At 65.0% G+C, this 23,913-nt stretch overlaps 1 protein-coding gene across 1 annotated transcript; it reads right to left on the minus strand.

Annotated features, from left to right (window-relative positions):
* Positions 1 to 2,956: 2,956 nt before the first annotated feature.
* NDOR1 (NADPH dependent diflavin oxidoreductase 1) lies at positions 2,957 to 23,722 on the minus strand. The gene is made up of 14 exons (XM_054174559.1): positions 23,519 to 23,722; positions 23,013 to 23,090; positions 22,569 to 22,666; positions 21,721 to 21,819; positions 21,103 to 21,204; positions 20,261 to 20,464; positions 19,228 to 19,349; positions 17,660 to 17,880; positions 17,039 to 17,146; positions 14,904 to 15,018; positions 12,402 to 12,548; positions 11,768 to 11,886; positions 8,279 to 8,373; positions 2,957 to 3,162 (listed from the first exon to the last, which is right to left on the minus strand). Exons 1-14 carry the CDS (start codon positions 23,651 to 23,653, stop codon positions 3,018 to 3,020), a joined length of 1,788 nt encoding a protein of 595 aa, XP_054030534.1. The 5' UTR covers positions 23,654 to 23,722; the 3' UTR covers positions 2,957 to 3,017.
* Positions 23,723 to 23,913: the final 191 nt, after the last annotated feature.

Genomic DNA, 23,913 nt, shown 5'->3' on the forward strand with positions numbered 1-23,913 from the left:
GTCCCAATCCAGACCCCAGTTCACACCAGTGCAGCGCACACAGATGGGCTGTCCCAGTCCGGACCCCAGCTCACACCAGTCCAGCACACAGGGATGGGCTGTCCCAGTCCAGACCCTAGCTCACACCAGTATGGATCGTCCCAGTCCACTCCCCACCTCACACCAGTCCAGTCCCCAGCTCACACCAGTCCAGCACACAGGGATGGGCTGTCCCAGTCCAGACCCTAGCTCACACCAGTATGGATTGTTCCAGTCCAGTCCCCAGCTCACACCAGTCCAGACCCCAGCTCACACCAGTACCACACACCAGCAAGGGCTGCCCCAGTCCAGCCCCTCCCAACTCACCCCTGCCCCCTAGTCGTGCCCAGGCCCTGGCCCAGCTCACAGGGCTCAGAAGGAAGGGCACAGCCCAGGCAGTGCCCAGTGTGAGGGAGCAGTGTCACCAGCCTGATGCCTGCCCTGGACCAGCCCTGTGCTGACCCCCAGCTGTGCCTGGGGCATGGAGACATCCAGCTGGGCTGGGGGTTGCGAGGGCACCAGCTCCACACAGCATGGCAGCTGGGTGGGCACACCATAGAATAGAATAGAATAGGAATAGGAATAGGAATAGGAATAGGAATAGGAATAGGAATAGGAATAGGAACAGAACTTCTCTAACCTCCAGCAGATCAGCTTCTGCCCCCAGCTTGGTGTCATCTGCACATTAACTGAGGATGGACTCAATGCCCTCATCCAGATCATCAATGAAGATATTGAACAGGCTGGGGCCCAGCACTGATCCCTGGGGCACACCACTGGTGCCTGGCTGCCAGCTGGCTGTGGCACCATTCACCACCACTCTCTGGGCTCAGCCTCCAGCCAGTTCCTAACCCATCACAGTGTGCACTGGTTAGGCTGCACCTCGAGTCCTGTGGCCAGTTCTGGGCTCCTCAGTTTAGGAAGGAGGTTGACTTGCTGGAAGGTGTCCAGAGAAGAGCAATGAAGTTGGTGAGGGGTCTGGAGCACAGCCCTGTGAGGAGAGGCTGAGGGAGCTGGGGTTGCTTAGTCTGGAGAGGAGACGACTCAGGGATGACCTCATTGCTCTCTCCAACTCCCTGCAGGGAGGTTGTAGCCAGGTGGGGGTTGGTCTCTTCTCCCAGGCACCCAGCAGCAGAACAAGAGGACACAGTCTCAAGCTGTGCCAGGGGAGGTTTAGGCTGGATGTGAGGAAGAAGTTCTACACAGAGAGAGTGATTGCCCATTGGGATGTGCTGCCCAGGGAGGTGGTGGAGTCCCCATCCCTGGAGGTGTTCAGGAGACTTGATAAGGTGCTTGGTGCTATGGGTTAGTTGTTTAGGTGGTGTTGGATTAGTTCATAGGTTGGACTTGATGATCTTGAAGGTCTCTTCCAACCTGGTCTATTCTATTCTACTCTATTCTACTCTATAATTGACTTGACTTGACTTGACTTGAATTGAATTGAATAGACCAGGTTGGAAGAGACCTTTGAGCTCATCCAGTCCAACCTCTCCCCCAGCACCATCTGATCAACTCAACCATGGCACCAAGTGCCTCATCCAGTCTCCCCCTAAACACCTCCAGGGATGGGGACTCCCTGGGCAGCACATCCCCATGGCCAATCTCTCTTGCTGGGAAGAATTTCTTTCTAACATCCAACCTAAACTTCCCCTGGCACAGCTTGAGACTGTGTCCTCTTGTTCTGGTGCTGGGTGCCTGGGAGAAGAGACCAACCCCCACCTGGCTCCAACCTCCCTTCAGGGAGTTGGAGAGAGCAAGAAGGTCTCCCCTGAGCCTCCTCTTCTGCAGGCTAAGCAACCCCAGCTCCCTCAGCCTCTCCTCAAGGGCTGTGCTCCCTCGTTGCCCTTCTCTGGGAATCCTCCTCTTCCCACCTCCAGCAGGGCCCCAGCCCAAGCAATGCCCCAGGGCACAGCTCACCCGGGGTTTGGGGTGTGGGAGGGTGGCTGGGTCACAGGCCTGGTGTGGCACTGCTGTCCCTTCCTGTCCCAGCCTGCTCCCAGGGACTGTCCCTGGCTGATTCATGCCCTGAGCCTTAATTGCTATTTACCATGGCACCAAGTCTGCTGAACTGGGTAAGGAAGGTGATGGCACTGGCCCCAGTGGGGCAGCAGCAGGGCCAGGAGTGTACACAGCCCTGAGGCTGCCAGGGAGAGGCTGCTGCCCGGCCTGGTCCTGGCTGGAAGCTGCTCCCAGGATGTGTCCAGCAGAGCTGGCAGGCAGCCAGCGGGCACTCGGTGGGAACTGGCACTCAGGGAGCTCAGAGCTCAACAGCAAGCAGGATGGTGGAGATGAACTGGCAGAGACAGAGCTGCCTGGATGCATTCCTGTGCAGCCTGCCCTGGGTGATCCTGACCCTGGGATCCCTGGAGGTCCCTTCCAACCTCCTAACATTCTGTGGTTCTGAAGGACTGAAGCTGCCTCCTGCCCCCATCTTTGGCCTCATCCACGGGAGACAGGGGGAACAGGTCCATCAGGGCAGGCTCCTGCAGCAGGCACTGCTGCTGCTGACTAAGAGCAGGGTGGAGGACTCCCTGCAACAGTTCACTTCCTCTAGGTCCCACCACAAACCGCAGCTGCTTGCCAAGGCTGCAGCTCTAGCAATGCCCGCGGGCGCTGCTTGCCCAGCACGGGGACCCCAGCAGCTGGAGGGCAGCCTGGGCCCATGCAGAAGCCACCCACAGAGACTTCTCCCCTTCCCCCAGCAGGGTGTGGGCATGGGGAGCCAGGCTTCACCCGTGCCAAACCCACAGCCCCAGGAGTCAGGGTCCCCCTGCCCACCATGGCTCTGCTGCCATCAGGGAAGGACTGATGGGTAGATGCAGCCCCTCTGCCAGGTCCTTGTCCTGGCTGGCATAGGCTCAGCCCAAGGATGATGCCCAAGGCAGATGGCTATGCTGACTCCTTTATTCAGGGAGACTTCATTAGGCAGGGGGAGGCAGAGGGAGGCAGAGGGAGACAGAGGGAGGCAGGGGGAGGCAGGGGGAGGCAGGCAGCCAGGCTCACGACCAGGTCTCAGACTGGAAGCGCTGGGACCGTTCCAGGGCCGCTAAATACTCCTCTGCTTGGGAGGCTGAGAGGCCTCCTTCCACCTGCAGCACCCACTGCAGAGCTTCAGCCACTGCCCCTGGCATCTGCTTGGCATTCCTGGAAGACAAAGCAGGCAGCACCATGAAGGGTGAGCAGGAAAGCCGGGGGCACACCTGCAGCCCCAGTGCCGTGGGCAGGGGTCGCCACCCCCGGCGCCCAGCACAGGCTGCGGCTGCAGCAGGGCAGAGGGGGCTCAGGCTCACAGCACAGGCTGCCTAGCACCCAACAAATGGCAGGCTTGGAGGGGCAGCTGGTACCACTCCCTGGAGAGCAGCTCTGTCAGCCACACAGGGCACCCACATCCAGCGCTGCCAGACGTGGCCACGGCACCCAGCTGCCAGGGAGCCAGCGTCGCAGCCTGGAAGCCTTACCCTTGGCCTCCACATTGCTCCATTTCCCACCAGCCACTTGAGAGGGACATGGGGAACATGCAGGAGTCATCATTTAGCAGCAGGAGGGCAGGAACCTGCCCTTTCATCTGGGGAAGCACTGAGTGTAGGACATGTCTGAGCTTGAGCTGCCCCAAGAGGGCTGCTGTGAAGGAGCAGCTGCTTCAGGCTGGCTGCTGTCTCCCTGCAACCACCCTGAAATTCACAGCTTCACAGACTGCATTGAGCTCATCTTGTCCAACCCCCCTGCAGGCAGCAGGGACACCTCCAGCTGGATCAGGCTGCCCAGGACCACAGCAAGTCTGATCTTGAATGTCTCCAGGGATGAGGCCTCAGCCACCTCCCTGGGCAACCTGTGCCAGGCTCTCCCCAGCCTCACTGTGCAGAACTTCCTCCTGGTGTCCAACCTAACTCTGCCCTGCTCCACTTTCAAACCATTGCCTCTCATCCTATCCCCACAGCCCCTTCTGAACAGTTTCTCCCCAGATCTCCTGGAGCCCCAACTTTCTGAGCCTGACCCCAGAGCAGAGGTTCTGCAGCCCTCTGATCATCTTTGTGGCCTCCTGTGGACCCTCTCCATTAGGTTCATAACTCTTCTGGTGCTGGGGATCCCAGAGCTGGACACAGCCCTGCAGGTGAGGTCTCCCCAGAGCAGAGGGGCAGGATCCTCTCTCTCCATCTCTGGCAATGGGCACTGGCAGCACAGAAGGCCAAGGGCAGCCCTTTGGGCTGCCCTTGGCCTTCTGTGCTGCCAGTGCCCATTGCTGGCTCCTGACCAGCTTCTCCCCCACCAGCACCCCCAGGTCCTTCACTGTTATGATGATGACATTTGGAACTCAGAACCAGTTCAAAGCAAGACACAGTGAGGGACACACAAGGTCCCATCTTGAAAACACCCAAACAGCCTTCCAGTACCTGAAGGGCTCCAGGAGAGCTGGGGAGGGACTCTGGCCAAGGGCTCGGAGTGCCAGGCTGAGGAACAATGGCTTTGAGCTGGGAGAGGAGAGACTGAGAGTGGAGAGGAGGAGGAAATCCTTGAGAGTGAGGCTGGGCAGACTCTGGCACAGGCTGCCCAGGGAGGCTGTGGCTGCCTCCTGCCTGGAGGTGTTGAGGGCCAGGCTGGATGAGGCCTTGAGCAAGCTGGGCTGGTGGGAGGTGTCCCTGCCCACAGCAGGGGCTTGGGCCTGGCTGATCTTGAAGGTCCCTTCCCACCCAACCCATTCCAGGATTCTATGATTCAACACTTCTGAGCACAAGGAGTCCCTGTGGGAAATCAGAACTTCAGAGTTTTTCCTGGAGAGAGCTCCAGTGAGGAACTGACTGTGACAAAAAAACCCCACCAAACCAACCCAAACCAACCCAAACCAACCCAACAGCTCAGCAACACTTTTTCCCAGGCTGCCCCAACTGGCAGCAGCAGCTGGCAGCGCCCTTGCCTGTTTCCCAAGCACAAGGCAGGCCTCTGACTTGCATCTGAAGCTTGATTAGTGTCCCAAAATACCCAGAAAGGAGGTCTGCTTTTTTTGGAAGAGTCATATTGTTTCTGAGTCAGGCACTGATGTGCAAGTGCAAGCTCCTGCAGCATCCTCCTGCTGGAAAACATGGCAAGGAGCTGGGCTTCTGCACAGGGAGAGAGACAGCTGCAAGCCTTCTGGCCCAAATCACACAGAAGATACAGCCCTGGCTCCCCAGACCCTGCCCCAGCCACCAAGGGCCCACGAGGGCAGGCACAGAGTGGTGCAGGGGCCAGGGCCACACAGGTCAGGGTTTGCTGTCCCCAGCTCTTCCCTAGTGTGGCTGGAAGTGTGAGCACTGATTTTAGGTGGAAAAAGGCCATTCTCAGGCTAGCCCACCTGCAGCTGCCCACAGAATCCAGGGGCTGGGGGGGATCTCAAGGCACCCTCCTGGCAGCTCAGAGCCTGGAGGCAAGGCTGCTGTGCCCCTGGGTGTCTTCACACATGCTGTGGCCAGCTCAGAAGCAAGAAAGTGCCCAGAGCCAGCAGGACAAATGACACTTGTACAAGGGAGGGAAGGCTTCTCAGCTCCCACCTGCATGCTAAGGGCTGAGGGGCACCTCATGCCAGGGACAAAGGTCCCAGCAAGATGGGGCTCAGAGCAGCCCTGATGTGCCAAGTTCCCTCCTCATGGCCACAGCAACAGGCAGAGTTGTGCAGGCCTTGCTCTAAGAGGCTGATCCTTTCTGGGCAGCCCCAGAGCATCTCCACCAGCATCAGTGATTCTCTGCTCTGCTGAGACCCCACCTGCAGCACTGCCTCCAGGTCTGGAGCCTCCAGCACAAGGAGGACCTGGGGCTGCTGGAGAGGGTCCAAGAGTGGTGAGACACTGGCACAGGTTGCCCAGGGAGGCTGTGGCTGCCCCCTCTCTGGGTGTTCAAGGCCAGGCTGGAGGAGGCCTTGAGCAAGCTGGGCTGGTGGGAGGGGTCCCTGCCCATGGCAGGGGGCTGGAACTGGATGAGCTTTGAGGTCCCTTCCAACCCAACCCCTTCTGTGATCCATGAATCAGGAAGGGCAAAGAACATGGAAGGAGCAGAGGATGGAGCCATTAAGGGACCATGCCCAGTGATCACCCAACCACCTCAGCAATTGGCCTGGGGGGGGGGGGGGAGGCAGGACCCCAAGTGCAGCTTGATACAGGAAATCAAAGCCCAGACCCACAGGCAGGAGTCAGCCCTGTGGGGTAGGAGCCCCCAGAGCCCTGCCCTGTGGTGCAGCACTGCGGCAGCAGCAGGCGGGGGGCAGCGGGCGGCCAGGCCAGGCTTCCTGGGCAGGAAACAAGAGGCTCCTTCTCCCAGGAATGCAGTGAGGCCAGTCTGACCCTGCCAGCCACTGGGGAGTTCCTCTCTCCTGCAGGACGGGCAGGGAAGAGCCTCCTGCAATCGCTGCCGGTGTCAGCGGCAGGGCAGGGGCTGGCGCGGCGCTCCGCGGGGCGCGGGGGGCACGGCCACCCCCAGCGGCCTGCAGCCACCCCCAGCAGCACACAGCATTGCACAACACCCACTGCAGGCAGCACCCTCCTCCCTGCCACACAGGCACTCAGCAGAGCAGGCAGGGCAAGGGCTGTGCCCAGGGCAGGAAGGGAGCTGCAGCTGCTCCGCGTCCGAAGGCCAGGCCCTGCCTTTCGGTCGACAGTTGGCAGAAGCAGCCCAAGGTGAGCACCTGGGACAGGACTGAGCTGCCCCAGGGGGCAGGCTGCAGTGCCCTGTGCAGTGCTGAGCAAAGCCCTTGGCACTGTCTCACACCACATCCTGGCTTCCAGGACGGGTTCCATGGATGGAGCATTCAGTGGATACAGAACTGGCTCAAGGGCTGCACCCAAAGGGTGGCTGTCGATGGTCCATGGCCAAGTGGAGTCCCTCAGGGAGCAGTCCTGGGACCAGGCTTGCTCAGCATCTTTGTCAGCTACATGGACAGAGGCACTGAGGCTCCCTCAGCAGGGCTGCTGATGACACCAAGCTGTGTGGTGCAGCTGACAGCTGGAGGGAAGGATCCATCCAGAGGGACCTGGGCAGGCTGCAGAGCTGAGCCCTGGACAACCTCAGGAGGTTCAACAAGGCCAAGGGCAAGGTCCTGCAGCTGGGGCAGGGCAATCCCAGGCACTGCTAGAGGCTGGGCAGGGCCTGGCTGGAGAGCAGCCCTGAAGAAAAGGCCTTGTGGGTGCTGGTGCAGGAGAAGCTCAGCAGGAGCCAGCAGGGAGCACCTGCAGCCCAGAGAGCCAAGCAGAGCCTGGGCTGCAGCAAGAGAAGTGTGGCCAGCAGGGCCAGGGAGGGGATTCTGCCCCTCTGCTCCACTCTGCTGAGACCACAGCTGCAGCTCTGGGGCCAGCTCTGGAGCCTCTGCTCCAGGAAGGATCTGGAGGGGCTGGAAGGTGTCCAGAGAAGGGCCACAAGGATGAGCAGAGGGCTGGAGCTGCTCTGCTGTGAGGACAGACTGAGGGAGTTGGGGTTGTGCAGGCTGGAGAGGAGAAGGCTCCCAGGAGACCTCATTGTGGCCTTCCAGGACCTGAAGGTGGCTACAGGAGAGCTGGGGAGAGACTTTGGAGGGTGTCAGGGAGTGATAGGACTGGGGGAATGGAGCAGAACTGGAAGTGGGGAGATTGAGATTGGATGTGAGGAAGAAGTTGTTCCCCATGAGGGTGGTGAGAGCCTGGCACAGGTTGCCCAGGGAGGTGGTGGAAGCCTCCTGCCTGGAGGTGTTTGCAGCCAGGCTGGAGGTGGCTGTGAGCAACCTGCTGCAGTGTGAGGTGTCCCTGGCCATGGCAGGGGGGTTGGGACTGGCTGATCCTTGAGGTCCCTTCCAACCCTGACAGTTCTCTGATTCTCTGTGGCTCAGTCCCACCCCAGGAAGGCAGCTCTGAGTGCAGAGCCAGCCAGGATGTGCTGAGGAGCCCTAAAGTTGCTGCTCACCAGCCCCAGCAGCCATGGAGCTCAGGCATGCTGGGCTCTCAAAGCCCTCTGCCTACCCAAGCAGCCACAGGAACTGCTGGAGCCTGTTGCTCCAGCCTCACTGAGGGCTGTGAAGAGGCCAGGGCTCCCCCAGGGAGGGATCTGCCAGGGGTCAGAGAGCCTGCTGGCAGTTGGAGGGGTGGGCACACAGGGGGAGCTGGAGCAGCTTTGCCATGGCTCCAGCTCTGCCCCTGCTCACCAGAGCACAGGCTGGTAGGAAATGGCCCTCCCAGACCAGGACCTGTGGAGCAGGACATAGAGAGAGCAGCTTCCAGTCCCTCTCAGGAATGCCTCCAGTCCCTGCTTGCAGCCTCTCACTCACCCAGCCAGGTAGAGGTGAGCACCCCTGCAGTTCAGCAGCTCCCACACCAGCCTGCGCTGCTCCCGGATGCGGTGCTGGACGTAGACCTTCTCCTCCTGCAGGGAAACACAGCACTGAGCCTGGCAGCAGCCCCAGCCCCCTGCCCCCCTCCTGCTCTCTGTCTGCCCCAGCCTGGGGCAGCACAGCCCTGCAGAGCAAGGGACACAAGGAGAAGCAGCTGCAGCAACCATCTCACAGGGAGGGGATCCTGTGCCCTGGGAGGGGTTGGTGCATGCTGAGTGCAGCAGGAGGAGCTGCAGCAGGGAAGGTGCCCAAGCAGCACCCCCAGATTCTCTGTCTGCCTCTTTCACCTCTGCTGGAGGCCTGGGAAGTGCCTGTGAGGGATTGCCTCCTGCTCTCCTTTCTCCCAGAATGGGCAGAGAAGGCTCTGTGCCCCTCCCTGTGCCAAGGCTGCCGCAGGGTGAGACCCTTCCCCACAGCCCTGCTCCTGGCCCTGTCACCTGCAGACACCTGCAACAGCTTGGAAGGGCACAAAGGTTGCAGGGACAGACTCAGCCCTGCCCCTGCCCCTCTGCTGGGCACAGACCGCTGGCTTTTGGCTCAGTGTAGTCCAGCCAGGGACAGCCCACAAAGGGTTAATCCCCAAGACTCGAGGCTGCCTACAGTCCTGGCCTCTGCCCAAGAGGAGCACCATTGCCAACGTGCCTGAACGCACCGCTGGCCACACCGCTGCTCCCTGACAAAGGTGACTCTGTGGCGGGGGCCAGAGCACGCCGGGCCCTGCACAGCCTCCCCCCACAGCCAGCCCCCACGGCAAGAAGAAAAGGCAGCTCTAGCTGCATCTCAGGCTCCCTGCAGGCATGTGTGGGAACAAGCCCAGGCAGCACTCCGGCCTGGCTGGCACCGGGGCCGGGCAGTGCGGGGCCGGCTGGCACCGGGGCTGGCTGGCACCGGGGCCGGGCAGTGCGGGGCCAGGCAGTGCGGGGCCGGCTGGCACCGGGGCCGGGCAGCGCGGGGCCAGCTGGCACTGGGGCTGGCTGGCACCGGGGCCGGGCAGTGTGGGGCCGGGCAGTGCGGGGCCGGCTGGCACCGGGGCCGGGCAGCGCGGGGCCGGCTGGCACCGGGGCTGGGCAGCGCGGGGCCGGGCAGCGTTGGGCCTGGGCAGCGCAGCCAGCAGGTCCCACACAGCTCCAGGGGCTGCACTGCTCTGGAGTCTCAGCAGCCTGGGCTGGGCTCCTGGCTGGCCACCGGTGCCTCCCAGAACGGTCTGGGTGGGAAGGAATTTTCCAGATCACCCAGTGCCAACCCCTGCCATGGGCAGGGACACCTCCCCCCAGCACAGCTTGCTCAAGGCCTCATCCAGCCTGGCCTTCAACACCCCCAGGCAGGAGGCAGCCACAGCCTCCCTGGGCAGCCTGTGCCAGAGTCTCCCCAGCCTCACTCTCAACAGTTTCTTCCTCCTCTCCACTCTCAGTCTCCCCTCTCCCAGCTCAAAGCCATTGTTCCTCATCCTGGCACTCCCAGCCCTTGTCCAGAGTCCCTCCCCAGCTCTCCTGGAGCCCTTCAGGTACTGGGAGGCTGCTCTGAGGTCTGCCTGGAGCCTTCTCTTCTCCTGGCTGCACAGCCCCAACTCCTTCAAGCCTGCCCCACAGGGGAGGTTCTCCAGCCTCTGATCATCTTCATGGCCTTCTCTGGACTCTCTCCAACAGTTCCATGTCCTTCCTGTGCTGGGGGCCCCAGAGCTGTGGGGTCTCCCCAGAGCAGAGTAATGCAGCCCCTGGCAAGCACCAGCACAGCTCAACATGGTGAATGTTCATCAGCTAAGTGCTGACAGGGGCTCTGCCAGTGAGACTGGCACTGCCAGAGGGTCATTTAAGGACCTGCTGGAGCTACCTAGAAGCCAGAGAGCACCCTGGTGACAGCCACAGGTCACCACACCTCAGCTGAACCCCAGCACCTTGCTGAGCATTAGCAGCAGCTGTGGATTAGGCTGGGATCAAGCAGCCTGCAGCGCAGGGCTGAGGGGATGCGACACAAGGTCCCTGCAAAGGAGACCTCCCAGAGCGAAAAGGGGAATCCTGCTCAGCTCTGGAGCATCCCAGCTCCTGCCAGGCTCTTTGAGGAGTTAATGGCTGTGGCATCTCCTAGAGCTGCAGGTATGTGGCCCAGTGCAGCACACCCTGCCTGGCTGCCCACAGGACCTGTGGCCTCTGCCAGTCCTGGGCTCAGGAACACTGTGAGCAGGCAGCCAGGTGGCTTGTGGCAACCAGAGGCCCTTGTCTGCTGCAAAAGCAGGAGGTGGGGTCAGGTAGAGCAAGAGGGGTCCCCCCAGGCCTCCCTGTTCCCCTCCACAGGCTTCAGCTTCCCACTGAGACCCCCAGCTGAGCTGGGAGGATGAGGATGGGAGAAGGGTGAAGGCACACCTCCTGTGCAGCAGCAGCAGAGCTCTCTGTGACTGCCAGGACTTGGTGGCACAAGACCCTCCTGACAAACTGCTCTGCCCCCACAGAGCAGGCAGAGAAGGGAGGCCAGGAGGTGTGAACCCCATTCCTCCAGAGTCTGCAGGGGCAGAAGGAGGCTCTGGAGCCACTCACCAGACCCCAGAGGTAGGAGGTTTCCCCCTCACTGTGTAAGCCACCACAGACAAGGCAGGCAGGTGATCCAGTGAACCTCTGCAGTGCTGCTCCTGCTCTCCAAAGGCTTGGAAAGCCTTCAGAGAAGCATTCAACTCATGCCATACAAGTGGCTGGATAAAAGCTGCTGGCTCCACATCAACACATTCAGGCAGCCAGGAGAAAGGGACTGGTGCAGCTGAGCCACCCAGAGATCCCCATTCCCCTGATCCTTTTATCAGATCTCTGCTTCAAAGGCACTGAGCTCCCAGTGCCAGGCAGTGACAGAGTCCCAGCCCACAGGGCTGTGACAAAGAGCCCTGCAGCTCAGAGAGGGCCGAGAACCACAGATACTGCCTGGGAAACAAGGGAGCGAAGCGAGGGGCTGAGCTCTGGGGGCTCTCCATCCTCCAGGGAGCTTCCTCCTGCATGGCTGAGGCTCAGGGAGAGCTGGCATGGAGGCCAAGCTCCTCAGCTTCAGCCAGCATCAGAGGGACAGGGTGGGGAGGGTGGCACTGAACAAAGAGAGGCTGTTGCTGGTGACCCCTCCGAGGGGCTGGGAGCCTTTTATCACTCACGTGCTGCAGCCAAACAAAGCTGCTGCACCTTATCTGCTCCAGCACTCACGAGCCCTGCCCCAGCAACCTTCCCAGCACAACCCAGCCACGCAGATCCCAGCTGCCTGGTGGCACTGCTGTGCTGCTGGGGGTCCCAGCCAGCACCCAGGTGGTGTGGGAAGGTGAGGTGCCCACTGTGCCACCCCCTCCGGGCCCTTCACAGCCACGCCAGCAACCACGAGGGGCTACAAACGTTGGCAGAGTGCCATCAAGGCTGCCTAAGGTGCTCCTGTGTCCACCCTGCTCCCGTGGGAACTCACCTGGTCCCTGGAGAAGGCTGTGAATAGTGTCAGGAAGCCCTTTGCCACCAGCTCTTCCCAATCTTCCCGGCAGTAGAAGTCCTTGGAGCGCTGGCGGCAGCCGAAGAAGAGGAAGTTCCCTGCAGAGGGCAGAGCAGGGCAGTGCTGGGGGCACCGCAGCCCTGAGTGCTGGGGACTGCTGGTGCCCACAGGGCCTGTCTCAGGGCTCCAAGGCTCTCACCTCTTTGCCAGTCCTGGACCCAGGAACACTGTGAGCACGAAGCCAGGTGGCTTGTAGCAACCAGAGGCTCCTGTCTGCTGCAAAAGCAGGAGGTGGGGGGCAGGTAGGGCAAGAAGCCCCCCCAGGGCTGCCTGTCCCCTTCCAGAGGCCTCAGCTTCCTGCTGAGACCCCCAGCTGAGCTGGGGGGATGAGGATGGGACAAGGGTAAAGGCACACCTCCTGTGCAGCAGAGCCATCCCCAGTCACAGAGGGCAGGGAAAGAGCCTCTGCAGAGCCCTGCTCTGACCCTTGCAGCACAGCCTGGCAGCAGGCCCAGAGCCCAGCTTGCTCCCACCCAAACCCAGCCAAGCCCCAGGAGCCCCTTCCCCTGCCTGCAGCAAAGCACCACGAGACCCTGCCAGGAGCTGCCCTCACCTCTCCTGCCCTGTGCCACCCGCTCCTGGATGGCAGCTCGGAACGGCGCCACGCCGGTGCCAGGCCCGATCATCACCACAGGGGTGTCAGGGTCAGCTGGGAACTTCAGTCCTCCCTTCTTCACCCACAGAGGCACCCAGACATCACCTGCCAAAGAGAGAGCTCACTACCACCACACTCCCCCTGCACCCACAGCACACCCTGCAGAGGGTGAGCCTGGCATCAGCTCTTCCAGAGGGCTCTGGAGATAGGGACAGCACCGCCCTGGCACCATGGCAGCCGTGGTGCCCCAGGCACACCGTGCATGCAAAGCAGCTCAGGCACCTCAGAGCTGGCTCTGCAAGCACCTGAGGGAGCTCCAGGGCAAGAGCCCAGCAGCACAGGGGCTGGGGATCAGTCCCCTCCTCACACAGCTGGTGCCAGGGAAGGCAGTTGTGGTGGTGAGCAGGGAGCTCACCCTGGCTGTCAGATAAGGAAGGGCCAAACTTGCTTCCTCTGGGAGGGTCCTCAGCCCTCCTCTAAGTACTCTGAGGTGATTCAGTCTTGCCCTGAAGTCATACAGAGTGCTTCTCTCCCATCCTGCCACAGAGAGACCCCATGAGCTTGGCACAACTGCTTGGGGTGGTTAGAGCAGATGAGCAGCACGCAGAGGCTTGGCAGGGCAGGATGGGCACACTCAAAGAAGGACCATCTGCCCCAGAGGGCTGGAGCTGCCCAGCAGGCACAGCACTACCAGCTGCAGGACACCAGAAGCAGCCTGCTGTGGGGCACAGAGGCACTGGGATTGGGAGGCTCAAGGAGCTGGGAGAAAAGCAGCAGCTCAGGGCAAGCTGGAGAGGTACTCTGTGCTCTGAAGAGGATGGGAGCAGCAAGGAAGGACAGCTCAGGGAGTTCAGCCTGTCCAGCCAAAGCAGTGTGCTCCACTCAGGGTCCAAGCAGCTCCAGCACGCGGCCCCAGTGAGCAGCCAGCGGGCACGCAGCTCCAGCACGCAGCCAGCAAGCACGCAGCTCCAGCACACAGCCAGCAAGCACACACAGCTCCACTATGGTCCCATGGCAGCACCAAGGGACAGATTCTAAGGAAGGTTCCCCCGCTCCGGGCCGGGGGCGGCTGTGCTCCCCCCAGCTCCGGGCCGGGGGCGGCTCTGCTCCCCCCGCTCCGGGCCGGGGGCGGCTCTGCTCCCCCCAGCTCCGGGCCGGGGGCGGCTCTGCTCCCCCCGCTCCGGGCCGGGGCCGGCTCTGCTCCCCCCAGCTCCGGGCCGGGGGCGGCTCTGCTCCCCCCGCTCCGGGCCGGGGGCGGCTCTGCTCCCCCCAGCTCCGGGCCGGGGGCGGCTCTGCTCCCCCCGCTCCGGGCCGGGGGCGGCTCTGCTCCCCCTGCTCCAGGCCGGGGGCGGCTCTGCTCCCCCCGCTCCGGGCCGGGGGCGGCTCTGCTCCCCCTGCTCCGGGCCGGGGGCGGCTCTCTTCCCCCCGCTCCGGGCCGGGGGCGGCTCTGCTCCCCCCGCTCCGGGCCGGGGGCGGCTGTGCTCCGGGCTGGGGGCGGCTCTGCTCCCCCAGCTCCGGGCCGGCGGCGGCTCTGCTCCCCCCCGCTCCGGGCCGGGGGCGGCTCTGCTCCCCCCCGCTCCGGGCCGGGGGCGGCTCTGCTCCCCGCGCTCCGGGCCGGGGGCGGCTCTGCTCCCCCCGCTCCGGGCCGGGGGCGGCTCTGCTCCCCCCGCTCCGGGCCGGGGGCGGCTCTGCTCCCCCCGCTCCGGGCCGGGGGCGGCTCTGCTCCCCCCGCTCCGGGCCGGGGGCGGCTCTGCTCCCCCTGCTCCGGGCCGGGGGCGGCTCTGCTCCCCCAGCTCCGGGCCGGGGGCGGCTCTGCTCCCCCCGCTCCGGGCCGGGGGCGGCTCTCTTCCCCCCGCTCCGGGCTGGGGGCGGCTCTGCTCCCCCCGCTCCGGGCCGGGGGCGGCTCTGCTCCCCCTGCTCCGGGCCGGGGGCGGCTCTCTTCCCCCCGCTCCGGGCCGGGGGCGGCTCTGCTCCCCCAGCTCCGGGCCGGGGGCGGCTCTGCTCCCCCCGCTCCGGGCCGGGGGCGGCTCTCTTCCCCCCGCTCCGGGCCGGGGGCGGCTCTCTTCCCCCCTGCTCCGGGCCGGGGGCGGCTCTCTTCCCCCCCGCTCCGGGCCGGGGGCGGCTCTGCTCCCCCTGCTCCGGGCCGGGGGCGGCTCTGCTCCCCCCGCTCCGGGCCGGGGGCGGCTCTGCTCCCCCCCGCTCCGGGCCGGCTCTGCTCCCCCCGCTCCGGGCTGGGGACGGCTCTGCTCCCCCCGCTCCGGGCCGGGGGCGGCTCTGCTCCCCCCGCTCCGGGCCGGGGGCGGCTCTGCTCCCCCCGCTCCGGGCTGGGGGCGGCTCTGCTCCCCCCGCTCCGGGCCGGGGACGGCTCTGCTCCCCCCGCTCCGGGCTGGGGACGGCTCTGCTCCCCCCGCTCCGGGCCGGGGGCGGCTCTCTTCTCCTGCTCTGGGCCAGCTCTGTTACCTTGCTCTGGGTTGAGGGAAGCCAGCCAAGAGGAGCAGAGCCCTCGCCGGGGCTTGCTGAGCCTGGTCTTGTACTGCACCACTGCCATGAGGATCTGGATCCGGTCAGGGAGAGCCTGTGTGCAGACAGAAGCCATCAGCCTGGAGAGGACACCAGCACAGCTCTGCTGGGAGAGCCCAGTGCCTCCTCCAGGGACCAAGCCTGTGCCCAGCTCCTGCCAGGGCACCTGCAGCGTTTGTCCTAGCCAGGTGTTCCTGGGCACAGCAGGCAGCAGGCCCTCACCCAAAAGCTTTCCAGAGGGCCAAGGGCAATGCTTTGGGAGTGCTCTGCACAGCTGGCAGCAGCCACAGGCTGCCCAACCCAAGGCACCCCCCCAGAGGGCCAATGCCAGCTCAGCCTGGGCTGCCAAGCCATCAGGGCCAGATCCCACTGCCACCTCCTGGCAGCAGCAGGCAGCAGCACTCACCACAGCCACAGCACCCAGGCACGCCCCCAGCCCCTGGGGCACCACCTCCCACTGCTCCCAGTGACCTCTGCAGCAGCCTGGGCCAGCCTCAGCACCTGCAGGGGGCAAGCAGCCTAGCTGAGAGGCTGGCACAGCCCAGGGCTCACATCCAGCAGGCTGGGCTGGTGCAGGCTCCCCGTGGAGCATGCTTCAGGTGGGATGCTCAGAGCATGGCTCACTCTGTCCCATCCCACCCCCTTCCTGTCTCCATCCTCATCCTGCCCCATCCCAATCTCATCCTGCCCCATCCCATCTCCATCCTGTGGCCATCCTCATCCCACCCCATCCATATCCTCTTCTCATTCTGCTCACACCCTTCTCCCTGTTCCCATCCTGCCCCCATCCACTTCCCATCCTTTCACCATCCTCACCTCCTCTCCACCCCCGTCCCACACAGCCTGGGCATGCTCAGTGTGCACAGCGCTGGGAGCCAGCCCTGGCCCTGGCAGGCCCTGGGCTCAGAGCCCGGCAGGGGCGGCAGGCCCTGGGCTCAGAGCCCGGCAGGGGCGGCGGGCCCTCGGCTCACAGCCCGGCAGGGGCGGCGGGCCCTGGGCTCACGGCCCGGCAGGGGCGGCAGGGCCTGGGCTCACGGCCCGGCAGGGGCGGCAGGCCCTGGGCTCACGGCCCGGCAGGGGCGGCAGGCCCTGGGCTCACGGCCCGGCAGGGGCGGCAGGCCCTGGGCTCACGGCCCTGGGCTCAGAGCCCGGCAGGGGCGGCAGGCCCTCGGCTCACAGCCCGGCAGGGGCGGCGGGCCCTGGGCTCACGGCCCGGCAGGGGCGGCAGGCCCTGGGCTCACGGCCCGGCAGGGGCGGCGGGCCCTGGGCTCACGGCCCGGCAGGGGCGGCGGGCCCTGGGCTCACGGCCCGGCAGGGGCGGCAGGCCCTGGGCTCACGGCCCGGCAGGGGCGGCAGGCCCTGGGCTCAGAGCCCGGCAGGGGCGGCAGGCCCTGGGCTCAGAGCCCGGCAGGGGCGGCAGGCCCTGGGCTCAGAGCCCGGCAGGGGCGGCAGGCCCTGGGCTCAGAGCCCGGCAGGGGCGGCGGGCCCTCGGCTCACGGCCCGGCAGGGGCGGCGGGCCCTGGGCTCACGGCCCGGCAGGGGCGGCGGGCCCTGGGCTCACGGCCCGGCAGGGGCGGCGGGCCCTGGGCTCACGGCCCGGCAGGGGCGGCGGGCCCTGGGCTCACGGCCCGGCAGGGGCGGCAGGGCCTGGGCTCACGGCCCGGCAGGGGCGGCGGGCCCTGGGCTCGCGGCCCGGCAGGGGCGGCGGGCCCTGGGCTCACAGCCCGGCAGGGGCGGCAGGCCCTCGGCTCACAGCCCGGCAGGGGCGGCAGGCCCTCGGCTCACAGCCCGGCAGGGGCGGCAGGCCCTGGGCTCACAGCCCGGCAGGGGCGGCAGGCCCTGGGCTCACAGCCTGGCAAGGGGCGGCAGGCCCTGGGCTCACAGCCCGGCAGGGGTGGCGGGCCCTGGGCTCGCGGCCCGGCAGGGGCGGCAGGCCCTGGGCTCACGGCCCGGCAGGGGCGGCAGGCCCTGGGCTCACGGCCCGGCAGGGGCGGCGGGCCCTGGGCTCACGGCCCGGCAGGGGCGGCGGGCCCTGGGCTCAGAGCCCGGCAGGGGCGGCAGGCCCTCATCCTTACCAGCATGGAGGAGGCAATGGAGAAGGCCCTGGGTCTGATGCGTGGGATGAGGTCCAGCAGGTAGTCAGGAGGGATGGCACAGGAGGTGTGAGGGAAGTCCCAGAGGACCTGCAGGGCAAGGGCAGCTCAGAACATCCCTGCCTGCTCCTCAGGGTGCCACCCAGCCCCCAGCTGCCTCTGAGCACCCTCTGCCCTGTGCCACTGCTCAGCCCCACAGCCCCCAAACAGCTGCAGCTGCTTTGAAACACCAGGGGAAATCCACCTCAGAAAGGGGAGGAGGAGATCAAATACCACAGGCAAGAGCAGATCAGGGGCAAAGCCTGCCTGGGACAGCACCATGGCACAGCCCTGGGCACTGCCTGGGTGCCCTGCAGCTTGGCACAGCCCCTGAGCACTGCCTGGGTGCCCTGCAGCATGGCACAGCCCTCACAGAGCACTGCCTGGGTGCCCTGCAGCTTGGCACAGCCCCTGAGCACTGCCTGGGTGCCCTGCAGCATGGCACAGCCCTCACAGAGCACTGCCTGGGTGCCCTGCAGCATGGCACTGCCCTGAGCACTGCCTGGGTGCCCTGCAGCTTGGCACTGCCCTCCCAGAGCAGGGAGGCCTCGCTGCCAGCCTCACCTCCAGGGTGGTCCTTCGGGGCCTGTTGCAGTAGCTGTAGAGCTCCTCCTGGCCCTGTGCTGAGCTGAGCTCCTGCAGCTTCTCCCTCTCCAGGGGGTGAGTGGAGAGGCAGGAGAGGAGCTGGAAGAAGGAGCGCCGCGGCACGCAGGCCAGGTCCAGGTGGTGTGTGAGCAGCTGCCTGATGCTGCAGGGCTGGGGCAGCAGGGCAGGCAGGGCTGTACCTGGGGGGTGAGGCAGGGCACAGCTCAGGGCCAGCCCCGGGGCCGGCTGCCCCCACGCTGCCCCCCCCAGCCCGGGGCAGTGGAGCCACCTGCAGCCGCTGCAGCACTGCTGCCCCCACGGTCACCACTGCTTCCTGCCCTGCCCAGCTGCCTTTGCACCCCCAGGGCTGCAGCAGAGGCACTGCCCTTGCCTTGGGACAAAGCCTTCCCCACACACAGTGCAGTGCCAGCCTGCCCTGGGCTTCTGCTCCTCTCCCCCAGCTGTGGGGAGAGCCTGAGTGGCCCTTGGGCCTGCCAGGCAAAGCTCCCAGCACTGACAGAGCATGGGGGGGATGGGCACTCAGGAGACAGGAGGGAACCCTCCCCCAGCCCCCCCAGAAGGGAACCCTCCCCCCCAGCCCCCTCCCGGGAGGGAAAGCCTCCCCCAGCCCCCCAGCACCGTGGGATGGTTTGGGGGGGAAGGGACCTACAGAACTTCTCCAGTCCAAGCCCCACCAAAGGGCTATCTGCAGCCAGGGCAGGCTGCTCAGAGCCACAGCCAGCCTGACCTGGGATGGTGCCAGGCAGGGGGCAGCTCCCAGCTCTCTGGGCAGCCTGGCACAGGCTCTCAGCACCCTCAAACATTTCTCCCTTCTCCCCAGTCTGAATCTCCCTCAAACCTTCAGCCCATCCTGTCCCCACAGCCCCTGCTCAGAAGTCTGTCCCCAGCTCTCTGCTTAGCCCCTGAAGCACTGCAAGGCCACCAGAAGGTCTCCCTGGAGCCTTCTCCTCTCCAGGCTGCCCAACCCCAACTCTCTCAGCCTGGCCTCCCAGCAGAGGGCTTCCAGCCCTGCCAGCACTGCTGTGGCCTCCTCTGGCCCTGCTGCAGCAGGTCCCTGGCTGTGCTGAGGGCTCCAGAGCTGCACACAGCAGCAGCAGTGGCTGCAGGGCCACAAAGAGCTCCAGGGGATTTCTCCAGCTGCTGGTGCTGGTTTGTGGCTGCAGAAGCACCTGCAGCAGATCCCTGGAGCTCAGAGTGGGAGACCTGCAAGCCTCAGGCAAGGAAGCACAGGCTTCCCAGCTTGGGTGCTGGGGCTGGGGAGGCTGCAGGATCCTCCACACCCTGTGCTGGGGGCTACAAGGACACAAGGCTTGGGTGCAGCCTGGGCACTGCTGCACTCCTCCCACGAGTCAGCCTGGCCCTGCAGGGGGATCCACAGGCACAGAGCACTGGGAGGGCAGGAGAGCTCCCATCCTCCTAGGCAGGCAGCTGCCTGCAGCCACTGCCCAGGCCAAGCAGAGCTGCAGGCCGGGCTCAGGGCTGCTGCAGCCCAGCAGGCAGGGGAGGGAGCAGCAGGCAGGACCTACCAGGCTCTGTGGGCTTCAGCACAAAGAGTCTGTCTGGCTGCAGGCAGAGCAGCTGGCAGAACTGCTGCACATCCTCAGGGCTGTTCTGGGGCTGGATCATCACCACGTCCCCCGCAGAGAACCTGTGGGGGCAGCAGGGGCCAGGGGCAGCCATGGGGCACAGCACCTCCAGCCCCAGCCAGAGGCCACAGCTCAGGCAAGCTGCTGCCAGTGCCACTAATCACAGAACCACAGCAGGTCAGGGCCTAGAAGGGACCTCTGGAGATCAGGGAGTTCAAGCCCCCTGCCCAAGCAGGGTCAGCCAAGGCAGGGCACACAGGAACACAGCCGGGGGGGCCTGGAAAGGCTGCAGAGAAGGAGACTCCACAGCCCCTCCGGGCAGCCTGCTCCAGGGCTCTGCCACCCTCACAGCACACAGACTTCCTCAAGTTGAGGTGGAGCTTCCTGGGCTCCAGTTTGTATCCACTGCCCCTTGTCCTACCCCAGGACACCACTGAAGAGAACCTGGCCCCTGCTTGACACCCACCCCTCACACACCTGTAACCACCACTAAGATGCCCTCTTTGGCTGCTCCTCTCCAGGCTAACAGCCCCAGGGCTCTCAGCCTCTCCTCACCACACAGGTTCCAGGCTCTCCAGCACCCTCACAGCCTCCCTTGGACACTCTCCAGCACATCCCTGCCCCTCTTGAACTGGGGGAGCCCAGAACTGGACACAGTGCTCCAGCTGTGATCTCAGCAGGGCAAGAGCTGGGCCATGGGCAGGACTCACACTGCCACACGCCCCTGGCTTTGCCATGGAGAGCACAGCCCAGCAGGACCACACACAGGGCTGAGGTCTCAGCACTGAAGCAGGGCAGTGAGAGGAAGGCAGGCACAGGACAGCCCACCCCTAGCCCCCCCAGGCAGCTGAGGGCAGTCACAGTGCTCCCAGCCCACCCTCAGCCCCCCCAGGCAGCTGGGGGCAGTCAGGCAGTGCTCCCAGCAGACCCCCAGCCCACCTCCAGCCCACGCCAGCCCCCCAGCCGAGCTCACGTGATGGCCGAGCCGGCAATGTCGAACTCGATGAGCCTCACGTCCTGGAAGTGAGCCTCCGCGGTCAGCCTGCGGTTGGTGAGGAGGCGCGCCGCCAGGGGGCGCTGCTCGCCGGGCGCCGCCGGGGGGCGCCGCTCGCCGGGCGCCGCCGGGGGGCGCTGCTCGGCCTCGGGCAGGTAGTGCAGCGCGTAGCGCGGCGGCAGGCTGCGGGGCAGAGCCGTGCGGTCACTGCCCTGCCGCGGGCCGGGGCGGCCCTGAGGCCTCTCCTGATGGCAGCACCCTCTGCCCCTGCTGCCTGCGGCTGGCCCTGGGCAAGGGAAGGCAATGGGCCACGGAAGGGGCTGGGCTGGGTTGGGAGGGAGCTCCAAAGGGCATCCAGGCCAAGCCCTGCAGGCAGCAGGGACATCCTCCACCCGAGCAGGCTGCCCAGAGCTCTGTCCAGCCTCACCTTCAGTGTCTCCAGGGAGGAGGCCTCAAGCACCTCCCTGGGCATCCTGCTGCAGTGTGCCAGCAGCCTCCTGGCAAAGAGGACCGCCAGGAGGAAATGCCAGGCTCCAGAGCAGGCAGGGGGAGGCTGGCTGGGCACACATGCTTGGCAGCTCTGCCCAGGGCAGCAGGAACCCTGCCAGGGCACCTGCCACACACCCCCAGGGGACAAAGGGGACACTCCACCCAGAGGTATGAGCCATGCATGGACGAAGCCCAAGAGACACCTGGGACACCAGCAGCTTTGTGGGGAGGGCTCCTGGGCAAAGCAGAGGTCCCCACCCTCAGAACAGGCAAGGCAGCTTGGCACCTCCCAGCAGGCAGCCCCAGCAGGCCTGGCCACCCTCTGCACTCACCAGACATCTGGGCTGATGATCTCAAGGCCAGGGGGGAGAGGGTACAAGGCAAGGACCTTGTCCCATAAGGCCAGGAGCCACGGATCAATCACTGCATCTGGTCTGCAAGGGGCAAATTCAGGTGGCAGTGGTGCAGCACCAGACCCTCAGGGCTGAAGCTCTGCTGCCCCCAGGCCCAGACAATGCTGGGCCGGCCCTGGGCAACCACCTCTGCACCCCCTGCAGTGCACAGTTGCTCCACATCATTTCCTTCCAGCCTCAGGTCTGCACACGTGTCCCAGGCACCCCAAGCAGGCAGCCCCTCGGGGGCCCAGCCACACCAACCCCAACCCCCCTGCTGGCAGCCACCACCCCTCCAGCCATGCACAGCCACAGCAAGGCAGCTTTGGCTGGCACACAGCTGTGTGACACAGCTGTCCCCTGCTGGGGCAGAGCCAGGAGATCCTGGCACATGCTGGGGGTTGTGGGACCCCCTGGAGAGGGGGCAGAGAGCAGCAGGAGGCTGCTGGCTGTGGTGGGAGCAGCAGGCTGCTGTCCCCAGGGTGAAGGACACCCAGCCCTGCCCTCAGGAGGGCACCCCCAGAGCTCTCCCCCCTGCCCCCTCCCCTGGGCTCTTACCCCAAGTCGTGCTGGTCATCTCCCAGTGCCACTGGCAGCAGAGGGTTGCCCCCAAGCTGTAGCAGACGTTTGTGCAGCTTCTTTGCAATGAAGTTAAACCTGGGAGGAGAGAAGGGCAGCTGCAGGGGGCAGGGCTGCTCCAGCAGCCCCACAGGAGCTGGCTACATGAGCCAGCACCTGGGCACTGCCCAGCCTGTGCCTGGGGCAGCAGCTGGCTGCCACTTGCTGGCCCACACAGGCTGTGTCCAGCTCCCAGAAGGCACTCAGAGAGCTCCAGTTTCTCCTCAGGGCAGCTTGTGTCCCAGTCAGACAAACACTTCCTTCCCTCTAGCCCCTCACTGTCCCAGGCAGCTCAGGCACACTCCTATCCCTCCCACTATGGCTTCTGGGCACAGAGGAACAATCCCTAGGGAGAGACCTGGGCCCAACAGGGCTGGCTGCCACCTAAAGCTGTGTACCTCATGTGTCCTGCTGGCTTGGTGCACTGAAGCTGCTGGGACTTGGGACAGAGAGTGGAATGGATCTACCTGGGAAACAATGTCCCTGGCACTGCTCAAAGCATCTGCTTGAGGAGACCAGGAGGACAGAAGCAGGCAGAAGCCCAGCTCCTGGAGGCTGGCAAGGACATGATGATGATGAGGATCAACAGGATGATGACCTTCAGAAGTGCCTCCCAAGCCCTGCTCTGTGCCACTGGCTGGCAGGGGGAGGAATCAGCTCCCACGTGAGGAGCTGCAGCTCTGTTCAGGCAGGCTCCCTCTCCCCTTACCCACCTTGGGGGTCTTGCCTGCAGCCAGAGGGGTGAGAGCAGCTGGCAGGAGCAGGCAGGGGGCTGCAGAGCTGCTTACTTGGGGTAGGAGGAGTCGCCGAGGCCCAGCACGGCGTAGTCCAGCTGGCAGAGGGAGGAGGGGGAAAGGCTCTTCCGGAACAGGAACCTCCAGAACGTCTGCAGGGGCAGGGCTGGGAGTCAGCTGCTGCCAGCAAGCTGCCCACAGCCCCCTGCTCCCCCACTCACCAGCTCCCTCCTGCCCTCTGCTGGGTCTGCAGGGGTGACCCCAGGAAGAAGCCACCACTGCTACCTGCCTCTGTGAGCCCCCTGCTAGCCCTGCAGGGCTCCTGTGCCAGCAGGGCCTCTCTCAGCTGTGGGGCAGCTGACAGCTCCTGTGTCCCTCCACTGCTGCTGCTCCAAAGCTCCCCCCTCCAAAACCCACCACTGCTTAAGCTGCATCAAGAGACAAACCCAGGCCCTGGAGCAGGGCTGTGAGAGCAAGGTGGAGAGGAGCATGTTCTACCTTCATGTTGTCAGGAGGGTCACCCTGGCCAGTGGTTGCACAGACAAACACCACCAGTGGCTCATTGATGAGGTTGGCCTGTGGGCACAAAGATGGAAAGGCAAATTCAGGCCAGCAGTCTACAAACACATGTCCTGACTGTCCCAGCACGTTTGCTAGCACCACATCACGTTCACAGACTGGCCACACTCAGAACAAAACCTGCAGCCCTGCGTGGCACAGCCTCCTCTGTGGCATCTGCTGCCCACACGCTGCCTGCAGCATCAGCTCCTTGGTGCTCCACACCTTGCAGGGTCTGGCTGAGCATCTCTCACCCAACACAGACTCTAGGCCAAGTGTCACCGCTCAGTTTGCACACCCTTCCAGCTGAATTAAGCACAAGCTGCTCCCAGGAAGGGCAGAGAGCCCCGAAGCAGGTCACAGGAAAGTGGAGAGTGACAGAACACGGTTTGGTGGAGCTGGACTAAGGCCTGAGGGACTGTGCAGCCCTGCGTGTCAGCACTCACCACATCATAGCTATCCAGTGCCTCCACTCTGCACTGGAAGTGCCGCCGCTTGGCTTCTCTGCCAATCCTCTCGGCTGCATCTTCAGCCGTCCCAGTCTGGCTGCCAAACAGAACCAGAACTTTGCGCTCCGCCATCTGCGGGACAGAGAGGCCCAGAGATCAGAACCGCCTCTGCCCTGGGGAGCAGCTCCAAGGGAGGGGAAGAGCTGGAGGCCAGGGCCGGGGAGCGCCCCCGCTCCAACCCCCCCGCAGCGCACTCACCATGCCGCAGACGCCACTTCCGCGTACGTCATCACGCAGCGCCGCTCCCGGAAGGTCATCACGTAGCGACGCTGCCTGCAATCGCGGCCGCGTGGCGACGCGCCCTTTCTACGTCATCGCGTAGCGCCGCTTCC

Source organism: Dryobates pubescens, chromosome 29 (genome assembly GCF_014839835.1).
Source record: "Dryobates pubescens isolate bDryPub1 chromosome 29, bDryPub1.pri, whole genome shotgun sequence".
In the NCBI taxonomy this organism is placed as follows: Eukaryota; Metazoa; Chordata; class Aves; order Piciformes; family Picidae; genus Dryobates; species Dryobates pubescens.